This window comes from Mobula birostris, chromosome 11 (assembly GCF_030028105.1).
Source record: "Mobula birostris isolate sMobBir1 chromosome 11, sMobBir1.hap1, whole genome shotgun sequence".
In the NCBI taxonomy this organism is placed as follows: Eukaryota; Metazoa; Chordata; class Chondrichthyes; order Myliobatiformes; family Myliobatidae; genus Mobula; species Mobula birostris.
In genome coordinates, this window is record NC_092380.1 from 14,763,929 (window position 1) to 14,785,596 (window position 21,668).

A 21,668-nucleotide genomic window follows, 5' to 3' on the forward strand; every position below is an offset into this window, starting at 1 on the left:
AGAAAACAAATTCTTTATAAATATGACCACTCTCTCCAACCCACCCTCTTTACCCCCTCCACCTGACTAAGCAGCCCAAGTCTAGAATGAGAACTTCCCCAGATATGAGTTTCTACATGACTGACCCTAAAACCTGGCACCATAGCCACTGAATGCTGGTAGTGAGGCTCATCAGAAGTTTTAACCTCACCTGTTGGTTGCATAAAACCATTACTTTCTAACTGCTGCTATCTTTTGCACTTTTTAATTTTCTCATGGGGTGTGCTGAACTGGTAAGACCAGTTTTATTGTTCAGTCTTGATTGACTTTAGAAGATGGTGATGAGTTGCCCACTTACCCATTCTTACTGGTGAAGGTACCTTTCAGTATAGGCAGTTCTAGGATTTAGTACTAGGATTGATAAAGGAATAGCCTGGTTTCTAACTCTTGAAGCAGACCGTTATCAGAAATAAACTTGTAACTGTTGGGGCACCAACTTGGAACATCTAAGCTCTCACCTCTTGAGCCTGGAATCTTTTGGTTGAAATTGGTGCTGGAAATTAAGACTGAAGTTTTGAATCTGCCGTAATTTCTTTGGTGAAGTTCCATGAATAAATTGTGTGGCTAGTAATCTGGTCATCACAGAGTATTGTGGCTTCCATTAAAAATGTAATGCTGAAAATGTTTTGTGGCAAATGAAATTTAATTAAAACTGAATGAAAGTAACTTCATTTCAGATTTCCAACGGTTTCTAACTTACAGGAATTGTGTATAGCCAACTTGGTTTCATAGTAATTAAAGAACATGAACAGAAATTGTGATTATGATGTTTTCTTGCTTTTTCTGCCTTTTTTTTGAGCCTTCAGCATTTCCAAAGAGGCTGCCCATATTCCTGACTAGACTGAGTTCTAATATTAACAGGTTTCCTAGGATTGTACACTGCTAGAGGAAGCCTTTTTGCTCACTATTAGTAGTTATTGAAGAACTGCTCTTATTTAGCATTTGACCAGTCTTGTTCAGCATTGCAATTTTTTTGCCCTTGTATTTGAAAAGATGCATTATAGTCTGCTTCCGCTGTCTATTTACATAGTGCATTACTGATTTATAATACGTGTACATATTGTTGTAATGTGAATATAGTCACCGGAGAAACACTGAAGCTAGTAGATATGGAAGTGTTTTATTCAAGAAAATGAGACACTTGTGGAGGAGGATACCCTCTGACCCAATCTTATGTGACATTTGTGACATTTTTATATGCTCAAGATCAAAGGTAACAGCAGAACCATTCTATAGTTCAATATATCTACAGTACTTCCTTTGAATTACACACACCTTTGCACCTACACTCCAGACACCCAAAATGAATGTTAATCAGCATTGTCTGGTTTGCAATCAACTCCAGTGCAGAGCTCCAGGAAATCTATTGTTCAGGACTGCACTTTAAATTCAATCTACAATTCATGTTCGGGTCTGAAGATTGGATGCCGGTGAAGTAAATATTTGTTATATACCATAACTCCAGAGTATGCCTTAACAAAGTCCTTCCAAACTCATGGATATTGTTCTGATTATAAATTCATTTCCTCTCGATATTGACCAATATCTTAATGGAACAATATCTTATGCCCATAATCCAGGATTCAGAGGAGTTGCCTTCAATATTATATCAAAGGTCATCAAAATAATAGCACTAGAGTTGAGGATGTTTAACATGTATCTTAATATCTATGAATATTCCAAGTAGTTTTAAATTAAAATGATGTATCTGTTGCTTATTGGTGATTTTTTTTTTGTGCCTCTGAATCAGATGTTGGATATGACCTTCACTTATATATATTTGATCCAGTCCATTATGAATGGAGTGGTACTTAATGAGAATGCTGTCTTAAAGATCAAATTATTTTCCCAGTAACTTGATCAATATTTTGTAACATTACACTCATTTGACATTGCTGTTTGTGAGGTCTTGTTATGTGAAATTGACAGTTGCCGCACTTCAAAATTAAAGCATTGGAGAGAAGGTGTCATGTTCTCATGAAGGTTCTTTATATTTTCAAGCAGTTTTTATTTGTGTGACTCTCAGTGCAAACGAGCACTACTTGGCACGTAGGTTCATTTGACCAGTTTTGTTGACTGTTATCCCCAGACAGTCTAATTCCACTATTAAAGTTCTAACTGAAAAAAAAATAATCAAAGGCCTAGCTAAACTAATCTTTCTGCGTACATAATGTCCACAACCTGCCATTTCCAGCATATTCATCTTCCCATCTCAGAACCTCTTGAATGCCCCTAATATATTGTGTCCACCATCACCCCAGGTATCCACCATTGTCATAGTCATAGTCATACTTTATTGATCCCGGGGGAAATTGGTTTTTGTTACAGTTGCACCATAAACAATTAAATAGTAATAAAACCATAAATAGTTAAATAGTAATATGTAAATTATGCCAGGAAATAAGTCCAGGACCAGCCTATTGGCTCAGGATGTCTGACCCTCCAAGGGAGGAGTTGTAAAGTTTGATGGCCACAGGCAGGAATGACTTCCTATGACGCTCTGCGTTGCATCTCGGTGGAATGAGTCTCTGGCTGAATGTACTCCTGTGCTCACCCAGTACATTATGTAGTGGATGGGAGACATTGTCCAAGATGGCATGCAACTTGGACAGCATCCTCTTTTCAGACACCACCGTCAGAGAGTCCAGTTCCATCCCCACAACATCACTGGCCTTACGAATGAGTTTGTTGATTCTGTTGGTGTCTGCTACCCTCAGCCTGCTGCCCCAGCACACAACAGCAAACATGATCGCACTGGCCACCACAGACTCGTAGAACATCCTCAGCATTGTCCGGCTCTGGGCATAAAAAACTTGCCCAGCAAGACTCCTTTGAACTCAACCCCTCTTAGCTTCAATGCATTCTCTCTGATATTAGACATTTCAACTCAGGGAGAAAGATACTGGCCGTCTATCTATGCCTCTCATAAAACCTTACGAACCTCCATCAGATCAGCTCACCTTCTGAGAGGTTAAGGTGTCCTGATGAAGGAGCTTGGTTAAAAATGTCAGTTGTTTATTTTTCTCCATGCACGCTGCCTGATTTGCTAAGTTCCTTGTGTTGTCAGATCTCCTCTCAGCCTCCAGTTTCAAAGAAAACAACCCAGGTTTGTCCAACTGTCCTTAACGCACATGCCTCTCATCCAGGCACGCTCTAAAGCCTTAACCTCCTTCCTATCAGAACGTAGGGGCAGGAGTGAGACCGAGGCTGGCAGGTGACGGGTAGACTGAGGAGAAGGTAAAGGGTGATGGGGAAGGAGGGAGGGAGAGAGAGAGAGAGAGAGAGAATGAATGAGAATATTGGAGTTGGGAGATCGGTGATACTTGGAAGCAAACAAATTAAATAAACAGACTCAGACAGACTAGATTGGTGGGGGGGGGTGTGATGAAGGAGGGGAGGGTGAGAACCTGGGACTCAAAGGTCATCTTGATGGAATCTGATAAATAAGCAAGGCAAATGGAATCATTTAAAGGAGAGATGAAGGACAGGTGAAACCTGATGGGGGAATGGAATCCAATGTGTGAAGTGTATGGGTGGTAAGTCAATGAAACCAGGGAGGGAGGGGAACAAAAATGTGATGGGGACTAGAACGAGGGTAGAGGTGGAGGTGGGTACAGCAAAGGGAACTAAAGGTAAGGGGACATGTCAGGAAGACATATGCAGTAGGTGAGGTTGGAATGGTTGGTGGTGGGGAGGAAATGTAGGAGCTAGTGTTGCACCTCCTGTGGTTGCAGGGGGAAGTGCCAGAAGTCAGGGAGGGAGGGCTGGGGAGAAATGGGTGGAGGAAGTCAGATAACAAACATGAGATAATCTGCATATTCTGGAAATTCAGGCAACACACACAGAATGCTGGAAGAAATCAGCAGGCCACGGCAGCATCTATGGAAAAGAGTAAACAGTCAATGTTTCAGGCCGAGACCCTTCATCGGGACTAGAAAGGAAGGGGAGAAGTCTGAGTACGAAGGTAGGGGGAGTGGGGAGGTAGAAGTACAAGGTGGTAGGTGAAACCAGGAGAGGGAGAGGGGGGTGAAGTAAAGAGCTGGGAAGTTGATTGGTGAGAGAGACTGGAGGGCTGGAGGAGGGGGAATCTGAGAGGAAAGGACAGAAGACCATGGAAGAAAGGGAAGGAGGAGGAGCAGTAGAGGGAGGTGATGGGCAGGTAAGGAGACAAGGTGAGAGAGGAAAACAGATATGGGGAATGGTGAAGGAGGAGGCAATTACTGGAAGTTTGAGAAATTGATGTTGAAGCCATCAGGTTGAAGGCTACCCAGATGGAACATAAGGTGTATAAGGAATATAAAGAAGTCAAATGGTTGTTCTCCGTGACCTGTGGTGCATTTCAGGGATATGTTACTTGTCATATTCACCATCAACTTTTATGTGAATGCAGGAGGAATAATTAGTAAGTCTGCAGATGACATGAAAACGTGTAATGTTGAATGTCTTCAATTATTAAACTCTATTGATGACTGGTAAGATAAACAGAAAATGGTAGATAAAATTTAATCTAAAAAAATCGAGGTGTTGCATTTTGAGACGACTTGTGAGGTTTGCAAATACGAAATGAATGGTGGGATGCTAGGAAGTACTGAGAAATAGGGCTTGGTGTACATGCCATAGGCAGTGGCTGAGGTAGATTAAGTGGTTAAGGTGACGAGATACTTGCAGGGAGGTTATAGTACAGCAACACAAGGCATCAATTGTGCCACAACTGGAGTACTGTGTGCAGTTCCGGTTGCTACACAAGTATGTGATTGCACTGGAGATGGTCCAGAGGAGATTCATTAGCCTGTTTCCTGGGATAAGAGCTTTACAGACTGTGTTTATTTTCCTCACAGTGCAAGAGGCTGAGGGGGATCTGGCTGAAGGATGCAAAATTATGAAGGGCATAGGTGGATAGTGAGAAATGGTTTCCCTTAGTTGAGATGCCTATGACCAGATGGCAAAGCTTTAAGGTAAGGGGGTGTGAGTTTCTGATATTTGAAGCATTTTTTTCCCACCCAGAGCAAGACTGAAGTCTGGAATGCATTACCTAATGGGATGACGGAGGCAGCAGAAAGCTAAGTGCTGGAAAATGGAAGATGGGTTTAGTAGACATAGCGTGTGAAAGGACCTGTTTTTTGTGTTGTTATGTCTCTATTCTAGTCTAGGCAGGTGCTTGATTGCTAACACATATAGTGGCTGTAGTTTCCATGCTGTACGATTGTAACTCACTGTTTCTGAGGCGCAGTTTTAACATAGTCTCACAAAAAATATTACTTTTTAAACAACAGTTTCCTCTCTACTGGCTTTGTCTGCTTCATTGATTTCTGCTCAAACTTTCCATGTTGTCTCATTCTAACTATTGCTGAAAGACTTCCTCTGTTACCCTTCAGTTAAGATGAAATGATATTAACTTTTTCTTTCATCATGGATATTACCCAGTATTTTCCAGCTTTTCATGTTTTTATGTCCTTTCTTGTTTCCCCTGTGCACCCGAAAACCTCACCTCTTTAAGAGTTCAAGTGCATCTTTATTGTCATTTAACCATGTACATGTATACTGCCATGCGAATGAATGTTCCTCCGGACCAAGGTGCACAACGCAGTACATATAACTCAAACACAGCACCCGAAGTACTATTACCACAAATAAATTAACAAATAATAAACTATATTCCAGAAAATTGACACTCAGCACAAGTTAAAAAAGTAATGTGACTGGTACGGCATGAGAGATGACACCTGGGCGGTGGTAGGGAGTTCAGTAGTCAGTCTCATGGCCTGGGGTAGAAAGCTAACAGTCCTTGTCCTAATGCTATGGTACTGCCTGTCTGATAGTAGGGAGTCAAAGAAATCCCTTTTCTCTAATAATTTACAGAGCATCAAAATCTATGCCCAATGTCAGCCAGGTAGCAGATTTGCAAAGCAGAAGAATAAGGATTCAAACCCAACTCAGAGACACAATAACTCAGGAACACTTCCCCACTTTGCAGCCGAGACATCAAACTTTTGGTCTGATGTAAAACTTCTGAAGGCACTATTCAAAGAAGAGCAGAATAGTTCTTCTCAGTGACTTGATCTTACTTCTCAACCAACTTAACAAAATGTTGGCCTTGTATGCCAGGATGCTGTTTATCGACTTCAGCGCCACAGTTAGTATGATCATCCCTCAGAAGCTGGTGGGTAAACCATCCTCGTTGGGTCTCAGCACCTCCCTCTGTGTAAATGTATCCTGGACGCCTTGACAGAAAAGGCCACGGTCAGTCCACGTTGGCAGAAACATCTCTCGCTCCATCAGGATGAGCTCGGTGGCTCCCCAGAACGGCGTGCTCAGTCTGCTGCTGACGCTTGACTGCGCTGCTCGATCCAGTTCAAACCGAATCATCAGGTTTGCTGATGACACGGAAGTGGTTGGCCTCGTCAACCATGATGAGGTGGCATACAGAAAGGAGGTAGGATGGTGCAAGCACAACTTGAGTCTCAACGTGGACAAGACCAAAGAGATGATTGTGGACCTTAGGAAGTTGCAGGCTGACCACTCCTCACTTCACAGATATGGCTCCTCCGTGGAGAGAGTTAGGCGCACCAAGTTTCTGGGAGTGCACGTAACAGACAACCTCACCTGGTCCCCCAACACCATCTTGGTCAAGAAAACACAGCAGTGTCTCCACTTCCTGAGGAGACTGAGGTGAGTGAAGCCCCCGCCCACCACTCTAACCAATTTTTACAGGAGCACCATTGAAAGTGTCCTGTACAGGTTCAAAACTATCTGGTATGGGACTGTCCCTACAAAGGACTGCTGAGAGGTTCACTGGGGGCTCTCTTCCACCCATCAGAGATATCGAGATATTTATCAGGACTGCTGTGTATGCAGGGCCCTTAGCATTGACCTTCCCCCCCCGCCCCATTATCTAGTAGGAGGTACCGCAGCATTAGGACAAGAACTGTTAGGATGGGAGACAGCAAACAGCATCTTCCCCCAGGCTGTAAGACTACAGAGTTCCCTGCCACCACCCAGGTCTCATCATGTAGGAAGTAACGTTACACTGTTTACTTTTTAACTTGTGTCGTAAATGCACGTTGTTATTTGTTAATTTATTTGTAGTAATATTACTTTATGTGTTATATTTATGAGTTACATGTATTGTGTTGTGTACCTTGGTCCAGAGGCAGGATGGTTCGTTTGGCGGTATACATGCTTACAGCTGAATGACAATAAACTTACCTTGAATTAAAACAAAGGATCTGGTTATCTTCAGTTGCTTTCTGTGGGACCTTGTTATGAGCAAGTTACATGCTGCATTTTCAACCTTACACATGCTATTACACTTTGGTGATTATGAAACTTTCCGGGATAACTCTATAAAATCTTCATCCCTCCTAATTTTTATGCCATCCTGCAATAAATCTACGCCTTTCACTTAAAAATATCTCAACAGAATAGGGAGAAGAGTGACGTAATTGACTGCTGATTGATCCCTTCTCAAAGATCATGAGGCTGCAATTGGGCAGGACCTAGCTTACGTCGACTAAAGAATATCAGAGACCTGGTAGCAAGCTGCTCCCAGGGTGATCAGATATGTGTACAATACCTCTGATAAAGTTCCTTTCACTGGAACATTCAGATGAATCTTAAAATGCTGGGAGTCGAAACTCAATCTCTAGGACGTCAACAGAAATCTTATTAGTCGTCATGATTTTAAACTGATGTCAATTTAGGGATGGTGGAAGCTACTTTAATAGTAGCTTACAAAAGCTGATTGGAAAGCAATATGAGAAACAGAGAAGTGCAGCTATATAAAATGTCAGAAAGACAATTAAGTGGGGAAATCTACCAAGCATGCCGAGCATACAGATCCCCTTACTGTGTGATTTGATAAGTCGTTCCTGCTCATCAGTGGTCAACACATGTACAACTCAAAGAACGTATCTGGTTTGAAATGTCATTGCTTACCTTTGCATACAAGTACGACTCATTAACTGGAGCCTTGGTTGAAATCATTGTGCTGCAAAATGCCTGGAAATAAATAATAAGCATTATACTACTTCTTATTTATTTATCTATTGAGAAACAATGCAGAATAGGACCTTCCAACCCAGCAATAGCCTAATTAACAAGGGATAATTGACAATGACCAATTCACCTACCAACCAGTAAGTCTTTGGACTGTGGGAGAAAAACAGAGCACCCGGAGGCAATGTTCCCTTTAAGGTGTGCGCATGCACACATCTTTTGCTACTAGCACACAAAGGAATTTAAACTGTGCTGTACCTTGTCGGCATGTTAAGTACATTTCACGATCGTACACAATTGCATTTCCTTTTCCAGTTTCTGATGCGGATGGTGTTGACAATGTGGAGTTTGTGATGATTTGTCTGCAGATTTTAGAACTGGCTTATTTATACTGTTTTTATTGAAGAAATTATTTAGTGTGCACATGTTGTCACTGGGCAAAAAATTGCACAGCACAAGATTTTTATGCACATCTGGTTATTATAAATTGAAAGGAACATAGTCTGGAGGAAACCCATGCGGTCACGGGGAGAACATACGAACTCTTTACAGGTAGTGGCAGGATTTGAACCTGGCTCACTGGTACTGTACAGCATTGTGCTAACCACTATGCTACCCTGAAAACTTTGCAAAACAATTTGATTCGAGGACCGTAGTATTGACTCAGAGAAACATTGGGTTAGGCAGACATGGTTGGACAGGAATGGCCCCCAATTTTGGACATTGGGACACCCATTTAACAGTGGGACAGTTTTCACCCAATCCGTGCCAGATTCACTGCTAAGTTCATGATGAATTTTTGGTTAAAGCTGTTCCAGGCAGATGACTGAACACAAATTACATTTCTTACAGACAGGTATGTTCAGAGGAGACTTGTTTTAGGGCTCCTTTGTTCACGACAGGGATTCCCTGACCTCAGCCAAAATCTGTGCTGATAATACCCAGATGTAAATTTGTCCCAAGCAACATTAAACGGATCACAGTTGGCCTCTACCAAAGATGTAAGTTTCTTAAACAAAAATGGACAAATGCGAAGCTGTGGAAACAGATACCAGCTAACTTCCGACCCTAAAACTGTTGTCGGTGCCCCAGTTAGACTCAGCAGTACTATCACCTCCCTGTCTACTGTGTTCAGTGTGCATAGTAATACAGGTAATGAATAGTCTCCATTTTTATAGACCTCCGTATGGCAATTTTCTCAGCAAGTCAGAATATATTTTAAAAACAAATCTTTTAGTACAGTAACCATGCCTCCATAGTGTTGTAATAAAAGGCATCAAAAGCACATGTCTTATAAGAAGGAACAATTACGAAAAGTGGAAGAGGGAGAAAACTAGTTCATTTATAAGCATTTAATAACATTATGCAATCTCTTTTGTATACAGAGGTGTTCGTAAGTTTTTAAACCTTGGTCAGCCTCTTGCCTCAACATAGTCAACGAAAACTGATGTCCTCTTTGCTGGAAACATACAGTAGACGCTGACTGCTTACCTGCTTTATGTCTAAGTGTGTGTACTTGTTCTGGAGCGGGATTTATTCCTATACGTATATAGTTCCTGAGGCTTCTACTTCATTGAGCTTCATTCCACATACTGTGTGCTTAGAATTTTGTACAAAACCCACTCTATTTTGTGGTGTGTGTGGGAAGCCCAGCTACACTGAATCAAAAGGCAGTTCAAAGGCAGGAGGAGAGGGAAGCAGCGTGCCCCGCGTGCGCAGCTCTCCGATGAAAAATGATATTGTTTCTGTTAAATAGAGGCTGTGGACAATTCTGATTTGATGGAGAATGGACGTGAAAGCACAGAGGAACATCTGGAAAAATTTCTGAAACGCTCGTTCGCTGCCGTCATTACTGCGCGGTTAGGAATCTTTCGGAGGGTAGGCCTCAAAATCCCCAGCTTTGCCTGCTGTTGGTGACCAAGAAGGAGGTCGAGTCGTTTGGATAGAGATGGCGCTCAGTACTCGGTGTCAGAGAGCTGATCAGAGCTCAAAGTTTTCAGATGACTCGGAGTCGGACTGTGGTCGGGTATGGCAGGGAGAGTTTTTCTTCCTTCTCTCCATCTGCGTGAGATGTGGGACATTTGAGAGACTTTGAACTTTTACTGTGCTCATGGACTTCTTCATCAAGTTATGGTATTGTTGCACTGTTGTAACTATATGTTATAATTATGTGGTTTTGTTAGTTTTTTCAGTCTTGGTCTGTCCTGTGTTTTGTGATATCACACCGGAGGAAATATTGTATCATTTCTTAATGCATGCATTACTAAATGACAATAAAAGAGGACTGCGTGTCTTCATAATCTAAAGTCCCAGGAAGTATAAAGTTCTCCTTATTGGGGTGAATTTACAAGTAAGGTAGGTCATACAGTGGACTTCGCTGTAGATTCTTGAATGAAAGGATTCTCTTTTGTAATAATTAAATAACATGCCTGTGGAAACAAATATGAGGAAGCTGTAAGTCACAGCTGCCAGTCTTTGGAGAGTTAGTCGCCCTGTTGTTGGGGCTGCTATAACTGGCTTCACTGGCCCTTGGATTAGGGAAGAGAAAATCTGTTCGGGTTCTTGCTCCTGGAATTTATGAATCCATGTTGGAAATAGTGTGCCTGGATGGGGGATCATGAGATGACTAAATGAATTGCTCTCACCGTCCGTTGTAACACGGGAAAATACAGGTGGAGACAATATGAAGGAAAACATTGCACTGAAGGCCTGTGCCTAAGGTTTGTTACATAGTATTTAAAGTAATGTTAATAGACAATTCAATCAACTAGCCTCTACTGGCACTAATGCCCCAGAGGAGCTTCTCATTAACACAGCCACTTTTCCTTCCTTTCACGTATTCATTTAGTTTTCCTTCAACTCAACTCACACATTCAGCACAATAACTTCTCGTGTAACAATTTGCACATTTTCCTCCCTCTCTAAAGTTCAAAGTAAATTTATTATCGAAGTACATATATGTCCCCACATAAAATCCTGAGATTCATTGACATGCAGGCATATTCAATAAACCTATAGAATAATAACCATAACAGAATCATTGAAAGACAGCAAATACAAAAAGAAAGAAAACATTATATAAATAAATAAGCAATAAATATCGAGAATTTCAATATTCTCTAGGTAATATCCTGAATTCCCAATCATATTTGAAAGTAATTAACCTTCTGGCTCTCAATTCTGGATTCCTCATTTGAAGAAACTATTAGGATTTGAAAAAGTAAAAATCATTTCCCCTCAAAATACACAATTACTGCGCTCCCAGTTCCTCAACATCTCCATATCAGCCTACCTCCGAGGTGATCTTTGCAGCCATCTTCATGAGTTCTATTTCAGTGTCTGACTTGATAAGTCGTAGATACTGAACAAGAGTCTGAACCGGTTTGATCGCATTCTTGCTCTTAGACTTAGTGTCTACAAGGGGCTGCAGATAGTCTGTATGTAGCACAGAATGGATTGAAGGTTCATTGTCGTACCACAGCATCCACCCTTCATCTGAAGAAGAAATGGCAAGGGAGGTGGGCAAAGTTCATCAATCAGTACAATAACATGCACTTATATCAAGAAAATGAGATAAATACCCTGAGTAAAAATGTGCAGTAGATGGGGCAAATTAAGCATTGGAAATGACTGAATTTATTTTTCCAAACAGCTGTCATGAACTCAGTGGAGAAATAAGACCACAAGACATCGGAGCAGAATTAGCCCATTCAGCTATCTGTGGCAATGAGTTCCATAAACTTATCACCCTCTGGCTAAAGAAATTTCCCCTCATCTCTGTCTGAAGGGGCGTCCTTCTACCCTGAGGCTGTAAGCTCTGATCCTAAACCCTCACTAATGAAAATGTTCTCTCCATGTCCACTCTGTCTAGGCTCTCAATATTTGGCAGGGCTTTCCTCTAAACGCCAGTGAATACCGGTCCATAACCATCTAACACTCCTCATAGGTTAACCCTTTCATTTTCAAGATGATTCTCCTAAACCTCTTCTGGATCTCCTCCAAAGCCAATACATCTTTTCTTAGCAGATCCTAAACTGCTCGCAGTATTTCAAATGTCTGACCAATGTCCTTGCTTTTATGTTCTAGTCCTCTTGAAATGAATGTTAACACTACACTTGCCTTCTCACCACTGGCTCAACTTGCAAATTAACCTTTAGGAAGTAGTGCATTAGGACTAACAAGTCCCTTTGTACCTCCAACTTCTGAATTTGCTTCCCGTTTAGAAAAATAGTCTATGCCTTTATTCCTCTTACCACAGTGGACGACCATACACTTCCCTACACAGTATTCCATCTCCCAGGTCTTTGCTCATTCTCCTAATTTGTCCAAGTCCTTCTGCAGCCTTCCTGCTTCCTCAACACTACCTACGCCTCTATCATCCACAAAGCCATCAATTCCGTGCTCCAGATAGCCTCCTTCACCGTTGCATCATATAATTCAATGATACTACATTACACCTTTTGTTTGATATTTATCAAATATTATTTGACACTAAATTGTATAAGGAGATAAAATGTGGGATTAGTGACCTGGCCTGCTGGCAGTCAGGTGGATATGGGTTTGAGGTTAAATTTCCTTGCAAGGTTTTGTCTTGCATCCACCACAACTGAAGGCACCAGCTCATCAAGAGCTGATTGTTTCTTTTCCTGTACAATTAACAACTCCACTCCCCCGACACTGTTTTGTCTACTGGATAACAGGTCACATGACGACATACTTAGCCAGGCGTAGGGACTGAGAGTGCTAGAGTATTTTGTTTATTTAGAGATACAGCGTTGTAGAGGCCCTTCGAACCGCACTGCCCAGCAATCCCCGACAACCCCATTTTAACCTTAACTTAGCCACGGGACAATTTGCAATGACCAACCTACCCGGTGAAAATCCAATGCATTCCATGAACAGGACACACAGAGATTCCTACAGTGGATGGCAGGACTGAACTCTTGATGCCCTGAACTGTAACAGCATCATGCCAACCGCTATGTTACCACGGCGCCCATGTTAGGAACCGAAAATGTTGCAAATACCGCACAGATCAAGCAGCATCTTTGAAAAAGAAACACTTCATTTGCTATTTTCACTACTTGTAGATTCAGAGCCACAGTAACAACTGTGAACCTCTCCCTCACCCAAAATGAACCAAGGATATAATGTATGAATAATTATGTTGCACAGGAGGCTGTCTTTTGGGCTTCCATGCCTGTGTCTGCACTCAAATCTCCATTTTCCCTCCTCTTTCCCTGTAATCCAGCGAAGTTCTACACAAATGCACTGATCACCCCCGCCCTCTTATTATCCAGTTATCCAGTTCATGAACTCTGGTTAAAGACAATTTTGTAAAGTTGATGCCATTTATAACCATATAACCATACAACAATTACAGCACGGAAACAGGCCACGCCGAACTCTTACCCTATCCTATTCCCACCGACCTGCACTCAGCCCATAACCCTCCATTCCTTTCCTGTCCATATATCTATCCAATTTAACTTTAAATGACAACATAGAACCTGCCTCAACCATTTATAGGTTTATACCTATATTTATACCTCAACCATTGGTACCTATATTTCTCGCCATATACATGCCTCATAATTTTAAAGAGAATTTAGTAAACATTCCCCTACCCTTTTCTGCTCTCTGGAAAAACCTTTCCCCCAATACCATTCTAATTAAACTCATTTGCACCATTTAAGTCTTTTATATAATCAAATTTCAGATTTCATCTTCAAGAACTCATCAACCAAAGCTCAAAATAGCATTATCAGCTTTTTCATCTTCTGGAGATTCACTCAACTTTGCCTAGCCCAAGCCCTCACATGACACGCTTTGACGTTGAGAAATAGGTGTCCTTGTTCATCAGTCACTGAAAGCAAGTATGCAAGTACAGCAGGCAGTGAAGAAAGCTAATGGCATGCTGGCCTTCATAACAAGGGGAATTGAGTATAAGAGCAAAGAGGTCCTTCTGCAGCTGTACAGGGCCCTGGTGAGACCACACCTGGAGTACTGTGTGCAGTTTTGGTCTCCAAATTTGAGGAAGGACATTCTTGCTATTGAGAGAGTGCAGCGTAGGTTCACTGGGTTAATTCCTGGGATGGCGGGACTGTCATATGTCGAAAGATTGGAGCGACTGGGCTTGTATACACTGGAATTTAGAAGGCTGAGAGGGGATCTTATTGAAACATATAAGATTATTAAGGGATTGGACACGCTGCAGGCAGGAAGCATGTTCCCGCTGATGGGTGAGGCCAGAACCAGAGGCCACAGTTTAAGAATTAGGGGTAGGCCATTTAGAACAGAGTTGAGGAAAAACTTTTTCACCCAGAGAGTGGTGGATATATGGAATGCACTGCCCCAGAAGGCTGTGGAGGCCAAGTCTCTGGATGCTTTCAAAAAAGAGATGGATAGAGCTCTTAAAGATAGCGGAATCAAAGGTTATGGGGATAAGGCAGGAACTGGATATTGATAGTGGATGATCAGCCATGATCACAGTGAATGGTGGTGCTGGCTTGAAGGGCCGAATGGCCTACTCCTGCACCTATTGTCTATTGATGAAAGGTCAGACCTGGGTCCTTTCTAATAAGCTCGAGGAATGTTTTTGCACTGAGCTCTCCCAGGCCAGAAACAGCAAAGGAGAGATGTCGAGCTCCTCTACATTGTATCATACTACTCTGTGTTTCACCTTCTGGGTAACATCCTAGTGTGACAGTTGCATTTCCATTAGAACAGGGGTTCCCAACATTTTTTTAATGCCATGGACCCCAGGTTGGGAACAAGTCCTGTCGTTTTACAAAACCATCAATCTGTTTCTTTGCACTCTACGTCTGCGAGAGCTCGATGTTAACCAACCTTTAAACTTCTGCATATATTGCCGGAAATCCTCAGTGTTATAGGCTTCATCCACCCCTGTAAGAGCAACAGCACCATCTACCCCAGAGCGTGGGCCATCCCATAGCTCTCGGTTCTGGTCCCTCCTCGGCACAAACAGGACGGCCTTGTGAGAAGGCAAGCTCATTCCGGGAACACTGTGGAGCACCAGGACGCTGTCTGGCTCTTGAAAACCACAGAGGTAGAGAAAGTTGGTGTTCTGGTGGAACGGAAATGGGATGTCATTTGTCATGTAGTAAGTGGGATGGGACAGCAGAATGATGGCGTGGTCAGAGGCTCCCAGGGTCTTGGCTTCTTTCTGGATTAGACTGAGTAGTTTGTGCCGGCGCAGTGCGTATTCTATCTGTGTCAACCTGGGAGTGACCTCGCCTGTGAATGAAGCAGAAAAGCAGAATGGCATGAACTTCCAGTAATGGCCCACCCTGCCCCCTCCTACACGATTCCCCATCCCCCTTTCCTTCTCTCACCTTATCTCCTTGCCTACCCATCACCTCCCCCTGGTGCTGCTCCCCTCTTCTTTCTTCCATGGCCTTCTGTCCTCTCCTATCAGACTCCCCCTTCTCCAGCCCTGTATCTCTCTTACCAATCAACTTCCCAGCTCTTTACTTCACCCCTCTCCCTATCACCTCGTGTTTCTCTCTTCCCTCTCCCACCTTTTAAATCTACTCCTCATTTTTTTTTTCCCTGCAGTCCTGCAGGCGCGAAATGTCGACTGTTTACTCTTTTCCATAGATGCTGCCTGGCCTGCTGAGTTCCTCTGGCATTTTGTGTGTCTTGCTTGGATTTCCCAGCAATTGTAGATCTTCTCTTGTTTCAGAAATATAGAAACTTTTTTTGATGCAATACAACTTACTGCTTAGGTCAGCACAGAGTGAGAGCCAGCTCATGTAAAACAAATGTCAGCGTGGACCAGTTTGCTCAAACGATCTGTTTGTACATTTATGTAATTTTATAATCCATCCTTCACTGCGACTTTCTATTGTTATATGCTACATTGTAGAAAAACAGGAATTGCCTCTTTAAATCTAAGTTTCATTTTAAAATATGATAGTTTGAGTGTTTGAATATCAATTGCTTACAGTTTCTTCATTTACTATTAAATAGTCAACTGTGGCAGCTCTACGGTGCAGACATACCCACTAAGAATGAGAACAAAACCAGCCCACTTGCAGTTGACAAGAAAGACTTTTAACGCCAAAATTTGACCTGGGATTACCAGCCCAGGGATGATAGAAAACATAGAAAATAGGTGCAGGAGTAGGCCATTCGGCCCTTTGAGCCTGCACCGTCATTCAGTATGATCATGGCTGATCATCCAACTCAGAACCCTGTACCAGCCTTCCCTCCATAACCCCTGATCCCTTTAGCCACAAGGGCCACATCTAACTCCCTCTTAAATATAGCCAATGAACTGGCCTCAACTGTTTCCTGTGGCAGAGAATTCCACAGATTCACCACTCTCTGTGTGAAGAAGTTTTTCCTAATCTCGGTCCTAAAAGGCTTCCCCTTTATCCTCAAACTGTGATCCCTCGTTCTGGACTTCCCCAACATTGGGAACAATCTTCCTGCATCTAGCCTGTCCAATCCCTTTAGGATTTTATACGTTTCAATCAGATCCCCCCTCAATCTTCTAAATTCCAACGAGTATAAGCCTAGTTCATCCAGTCTTTCATCATATGAAAGTCCTGCCATCCCAGGAATCAATCTGGTGAACCTTCTTTGTACTCTCTCTATGGCAAGGATGTCTTTCCTCAGATTAGGGGACCAAAACTGCACACAATACTCCAGGTGTGGTCTCACCAAGGCCTTGTACAACTGCAGTAGTACCTCCCTACTCCTGTACTCGAATCCTCTTGCTATAAATGCCAGCATACCATTCGCCTTTTTCACCGCCTGCTGTACCTGCATGCCCACTTTCAATGACTGGTGTATAATGACACCCAGGTCTCGTTGCACCTCCCCTTTTCCTAATCGGCCACCATTCAGATAATAATCTGGTTTCCTGTTTTTGCCACCAAAGTGGATAACTTCACATTTATCCACATTAAATTTCATCTGCCATGAATTTGCCCACTCACCTAACCTATCCAAGTCACCCTGCATCCTCTTAGCATCCTCCTCACAACTAACACTGCCGCCCAGCTTCGTGTCATCTGCAAACTTGGAGATGCTGCATTTAATTCCCTCATCCAAGTCATTACTATATATTGTAAACAACTGGGGTCCCAGCACTGAGCCTTGCGGTACCCCACTAGTCACATGGTAAATAAAGCCCAGAACAGAACTTCATAATTTATCACATTTAGTAAAAGACAATCCAATACAAACAATAAATGCAAGAGAAGCCACAAAGTCCATAAAAATTGTATACTGTACACATTCTCCGATATTAAATGGAACCATTGAAAAGTGAGTTAAATAATCCTTTCCCTGGTGTAGGAGCCACGTATTCTGTGTTGTGCGTTTATTATGTGTAACTAGTCACATCAGTAGGAGTGCGGTAAAAGTGAAGGGGATGAGTTACGTATTCATGCTTATCTTGTGGCAATCTGTAGCTTGGGACCACGGACGTCGTATCTTTTTTGACCACCGAGATAATGATTGACAATGCTTAATTGTATGTTTGCTAATTGCTATTAAAGGATCAAAATAAGGAATTCGACCCTGTGAGGCAATCGTTGGAGCTGTGGGTGTGTCACACAAGTATAACAACTGTTTCGTTTTGCTTTTGAATCAATTTTGCTGCTACACCTGGCAAGACGTTTGAAGGCACTACTTCCTAAGGGTGTAGTGCAAGATCCAGTTCTCTAGAAGCCCAATTATTCAAAGTGTTCAGATATCCTTCCCCCAGGACCATAATATTGAAATCGGCAATGAAACATTCTAAGCACCAAGGTCTCAGCCAGACCTTGTGGGCTTGACTGTTTGACGTGAAAAACCCCAGGAAACACATTCATCAAATCAGTTTTTCCACTAACCTGTTCTGAGGAGATGGGGGTGCGTGAAGGGACTAGGCTGCCCTAGGTAACGTGTGGGGAGGCTCTTTTGCCCAGACGGCATGATGGAAAATCTTCTGTAGAGGCAGTTTGCACATCCTAAAGAACAGAAAATATAAAGAGCCATTAAAATGCATTGAAATGACTAAAGTTTGTGATTCTGTACTCTCGCTTTGTCTGTACACATAAACTAGCACGTAAAAACAATTATTGTATTTTTTTTCTGGTAAAACAGAACCTTTATCACAAGAAGATAAATTTGTTAACTTAAATTCGCTTTACAGGATTACCCATAAACCAAACTCTTTCGACAGTGAAGAGGAAGGGGATGATGATAAAACTCTACAGTCCATTCACAGCAACACCCTGAAGCTCTAATTCTGCACATGGCTGGTCGACCCCAAGGCAAATCCTGAACCAGCAAGTAATGACTGGATTTGCAACTCCAAGATTAGCCCTGCAAATCAGAAGGATTTGGACACATTGCTGTTAAGCCACTAATGCAAAACCCTAAGTTATCAAATGCCGAGAAATAATATTGTTGCATTCAAGGAACAGCATTCCAGTCAATAACACAAAAGATAGCGAAAGAAGTGAAACAGTATGCTGTACTATCAAACTTCTTGAAATCTATTTTGATGTAATAGAATTTTGTTCCTCTGGCACATCTAGAGTTTCTATTTCAGAAGGGCTGACAAAATCACAGTCATGCCAGGCAGTAATCCAAGCAATGATTCTGACAATAAAAAGTGTCTTGACTTGACTTGAAAATTGTTTTTATAAAAAATATAAAAATTGACATTTAGTAATAATAGGAGCAAATAATGTTACAGTAGGATATTGAGTTGGAGAAACTAGATACAAGTTTTGAAATTACTTCCACATCATGTGGTGAAAAGCCGAGATTAAAACTTCCATTTGTTTCCATCAAAACTTCATTTCATTGTCACATCTTTCCTTGATAAACGTCACCAGATCTGACTCGCTCCTTTATCACCCTCTTTCACTCAGCTCATTCATTTTTTATGATTTAGTATCTCCCATCCTTCACTTTGTATTCTTTCCATATTCTTTTTCTGCATCTGAACATTTGTTTAACTCTAACATTTCTGAGTCATTATCAAAAAGTCGACAGCCCAAAGTGTTGTTTCTTACTCTATAGATGCTGACTGACCCTCTGGGCATTTTCTCCTCTATTGTCCCCAATTTTCAGCATCTACGGTATCCACAGCCCCCTCAACCATTGGGCTCTTGAACCAGAGGAGATAACTTCACTCTTCCTATCACTGAACTGTTCCCTCAACCTATGGACTCACTTTCAAGGACTCTTCATCTCATGTTCGTGATACTTATTGCTTATTTATTTCTTTGTTTTCTTTCTTTTTGTATTTGCACTGTTTGGTGTCTTTTGCACACTATTGGCTCAGTTGTTCATTGATTCTATTATGGTTATTGGATTTATTGAGTATGCCCGCAAGAAAACATGGTAACCTAATGGTTAGCACAACGCTTTATTGTACGGGTGAATGGGGTCCAATTCCTGCCTCTGCCTGTAAGGAGTTTGTATGTTCTCCCTGTGACCACATGCGTTTCCTCCGGGTGCTCTGGTTTCCTCCCAGTCCAAAGATGTACCAGTTGGTGGGCTAATTGGTCATTGTACATTGTCCTGTGATTAGGCTCAGATTAAAATTGGGGGTTGCTGGGCAGTGTAGCTCAAAGGGCCAGGACCTATTCTGTGCTGTATCTCAATAAATAAATAATTTTCATAGTTGTGTATGGTGACATATATGTACTTTGATAATAAATTTACTTAATTTTGCATTTGGACCCTATTATCTTCCGTATTTGCAAGTATTTTACTGTGATGTCTGTTACTGAGAGAAAGTTAAGAGAGATTAAAAATTTTAAAATTAAAACAGAAAAAGCTGGAAAAGCTCCATAGATCAGGCAGCATCACTTAGAAAGAAATCAATGTCAACATTCAGATCAGGAACTGGTCAGAAGTACTTTTAATTGATTTTTTTATGACCCCCCCCCCATCTCAATCAGACCGTGAAGGATGATGCCAACCTGTATTAGCTGCTATTATCATGCCTTATGACATATTGTGAAGCCACCTCAACTCAGTGAGTGTATACTGTCTTAAAGAGCTAGATAGATACTTTATTGACCCTAAAGGAAATTACAGTGTCACAGTACAAACCTGGTCTCTCCTGATTCCTGTCAACTCCCCTTCCCCCTCCTCCCAGGTTCTACCAGTTACAAACTTTTGGGGTAATTTACAGCAGCCAGTAATTGTGACACGAGAGGAAACTTAAGTCAACGCACAGTCACAGAGAAAAGAAACAGACAACACCCAACGTCTGGATTGAACCCGGGTGTCCGGACAGCAGCTCTAGCAGACTTCCTTACCCCTCCTCCCCGCAGATTCTACATCTCACTCACACGCCGTTTCGAGCAGCCAATTAACCGAACACCACGACCTCCCTGGAATAGTGTCACGGAGCACCACGGCGCAGCCGCAGGCCATTCGGCCCGTCTAGCCCCGTGCTAAACTGTTAAGTCTGCACGCGGATCTTTCCACGCTCCGGCTGCGGGAGGCAACCGGAGGGAAACCAGACGGTCAACGGGGACACACGGGGCAGCACCCGAGGTTGGTCGCCATCGACCCACACAACATGCTGGAGGAACTCCGCCGGCCACTCGGCCTCTATGGAGCCCAGACAGGGCTAAAGCCGGCGTCTTTGTCAACCGTGCGGGATTCCCTCGGTTGCAACGGCCCTTTTAAACTGAGAAAGCTGCAAGTTTTGACTCTGACTCCCAGATTTATCCCAAATGAGGCCGCCAGTCCTCGGGCTCTGCTCCATACACGGAGCTGCCTCGTCAACAGATGCATCGTCAGAGAATCTAACCTCCAATCCTGAGACTCTTTATAGCCGAGCCGAGGTTTATTACTGTTTGGGGAACCATTATTAAGCTTTATTTATAACTCATTAAACATAAAAATCAAGGTAAAGGGTGCCACACGTTCCCCACACTCCCCAGCGCACGGGACTGGTTTTCCACTCGGCCTTCCTCGGCCCGGGCGCGTTGCCGTGACGTCACCGCACCCTACCCTCACCTCCATTGGTCAGGAATTACGCCATGCTGAGTGGCTATTGGCTGGTCCGAAGGTCACGGAAGGTCAACTGTCAGGAGCCAGCCAGCGGGGTGTCCAGGCCCCTGCCAATCATTAAATGACTTCTAAAAAAATTCAGAGGCGCCGATTATCTGCAGCATTTTGCGACCAATTTTACCGCGCCGCCGCTAAAAATAAACGGCGGGTGTGGGAATGTAGTTCCGTTCGCTTGGAAGTGGGCGGACTGCCGACATCGGAGCTGGCAGCGGGCGGGAAAGCAAGTTCCAGAAGGTTCTGCGGAGAGAGTGTGTGAGTGGTGCGCGCAGGACGTGGAGGGAGGCGAAGGGAAAGCAGCGGCGGTGCTGGCAGCATGGACCCGCAGAAACTCCGCGATCTCGACGCCTTTGTGCAGTACTGCAGAGGGAACCCGAAAGTGCTGCACTCGGCCGAGCTGCGCTTCTTCAAAGAGTGGCTGGAGAGGTGAGGGTTGAGGGGTGGGGGTGGTGAGAGCAATAACAGGGCGAGAGGGAGAGGGAAGCGGGGTTAAGGGAGTGGGCTGGGTGGGGAACAGGCACGCTAGAGTTCAGGACTCAGTGTACTTTTTTGCCCACAAGAAGCAGGAGTTAGCCTTT

General features: G+C 43.0%; 2 protein-coding genes across 2 annotated transcripts in view; one reads left to right on the top strand and one right to left on the bottom strand.

The window, feature by feature from the left end:
• Nucleotides 1-20,997, bottom strand: part of xpnpep3 (X-prolyl aminopeptidase 3, mitochondrial) — a 30,694-nt gene extending 9,697 nt beyond the window's left edge. The window contains exons 1-5 of the mRNA XM_072271730.1: nucleotides 20,831-20,997; nucleotides 17,901-18,017; nucleotides 14,884-15,291; nucleotides 11,327-11,529; nucleotides 7,975-8,037 (exon numbers count right to left, since the gene is read on the bottom strand). Coding sequence (XP_072127831.1) covers nucleotides 7,975-8,037; nucleotides 11,327-11,529; nucleotides 14,884-15,291; nucleotides 17,901-18,017; nucleotides 20,831-20,888 — 849 coding nt within the window. The 5' untranslated portion in view covers nucleotides 20,889-20,997. The remainder of the gene's footprint in view (nucleotides 1-7,974; nucleotides 8,038-11,326; nucleotides 11,530-14,883; nucleotides 15,292-17,900; nucleotides 18,018-20,830) is intronic.
• Nucleotides 20,998-21,120: 123 nt separating this feature from the next.
• Nucleotides 21,121-21,668, top strand: part of st13 (ST13 Hsp70 interacting protein) — a 40,923-nt gene continuing 40,375 nt past the window's right edge. The window contains exon 1 of the mRNA XM_072271734.1: nucleotides 21,121-21,516. Within this exon, the coding sequence (XP_072127835.1) occupies nucleotides 21,407-21,516 (110 nt within the window). The 5' untranslated portion in view covers nucleotides 21,121-21,406. The remainder of the gene's footprint in view (nucleotides 21,517-21,668) is intronic.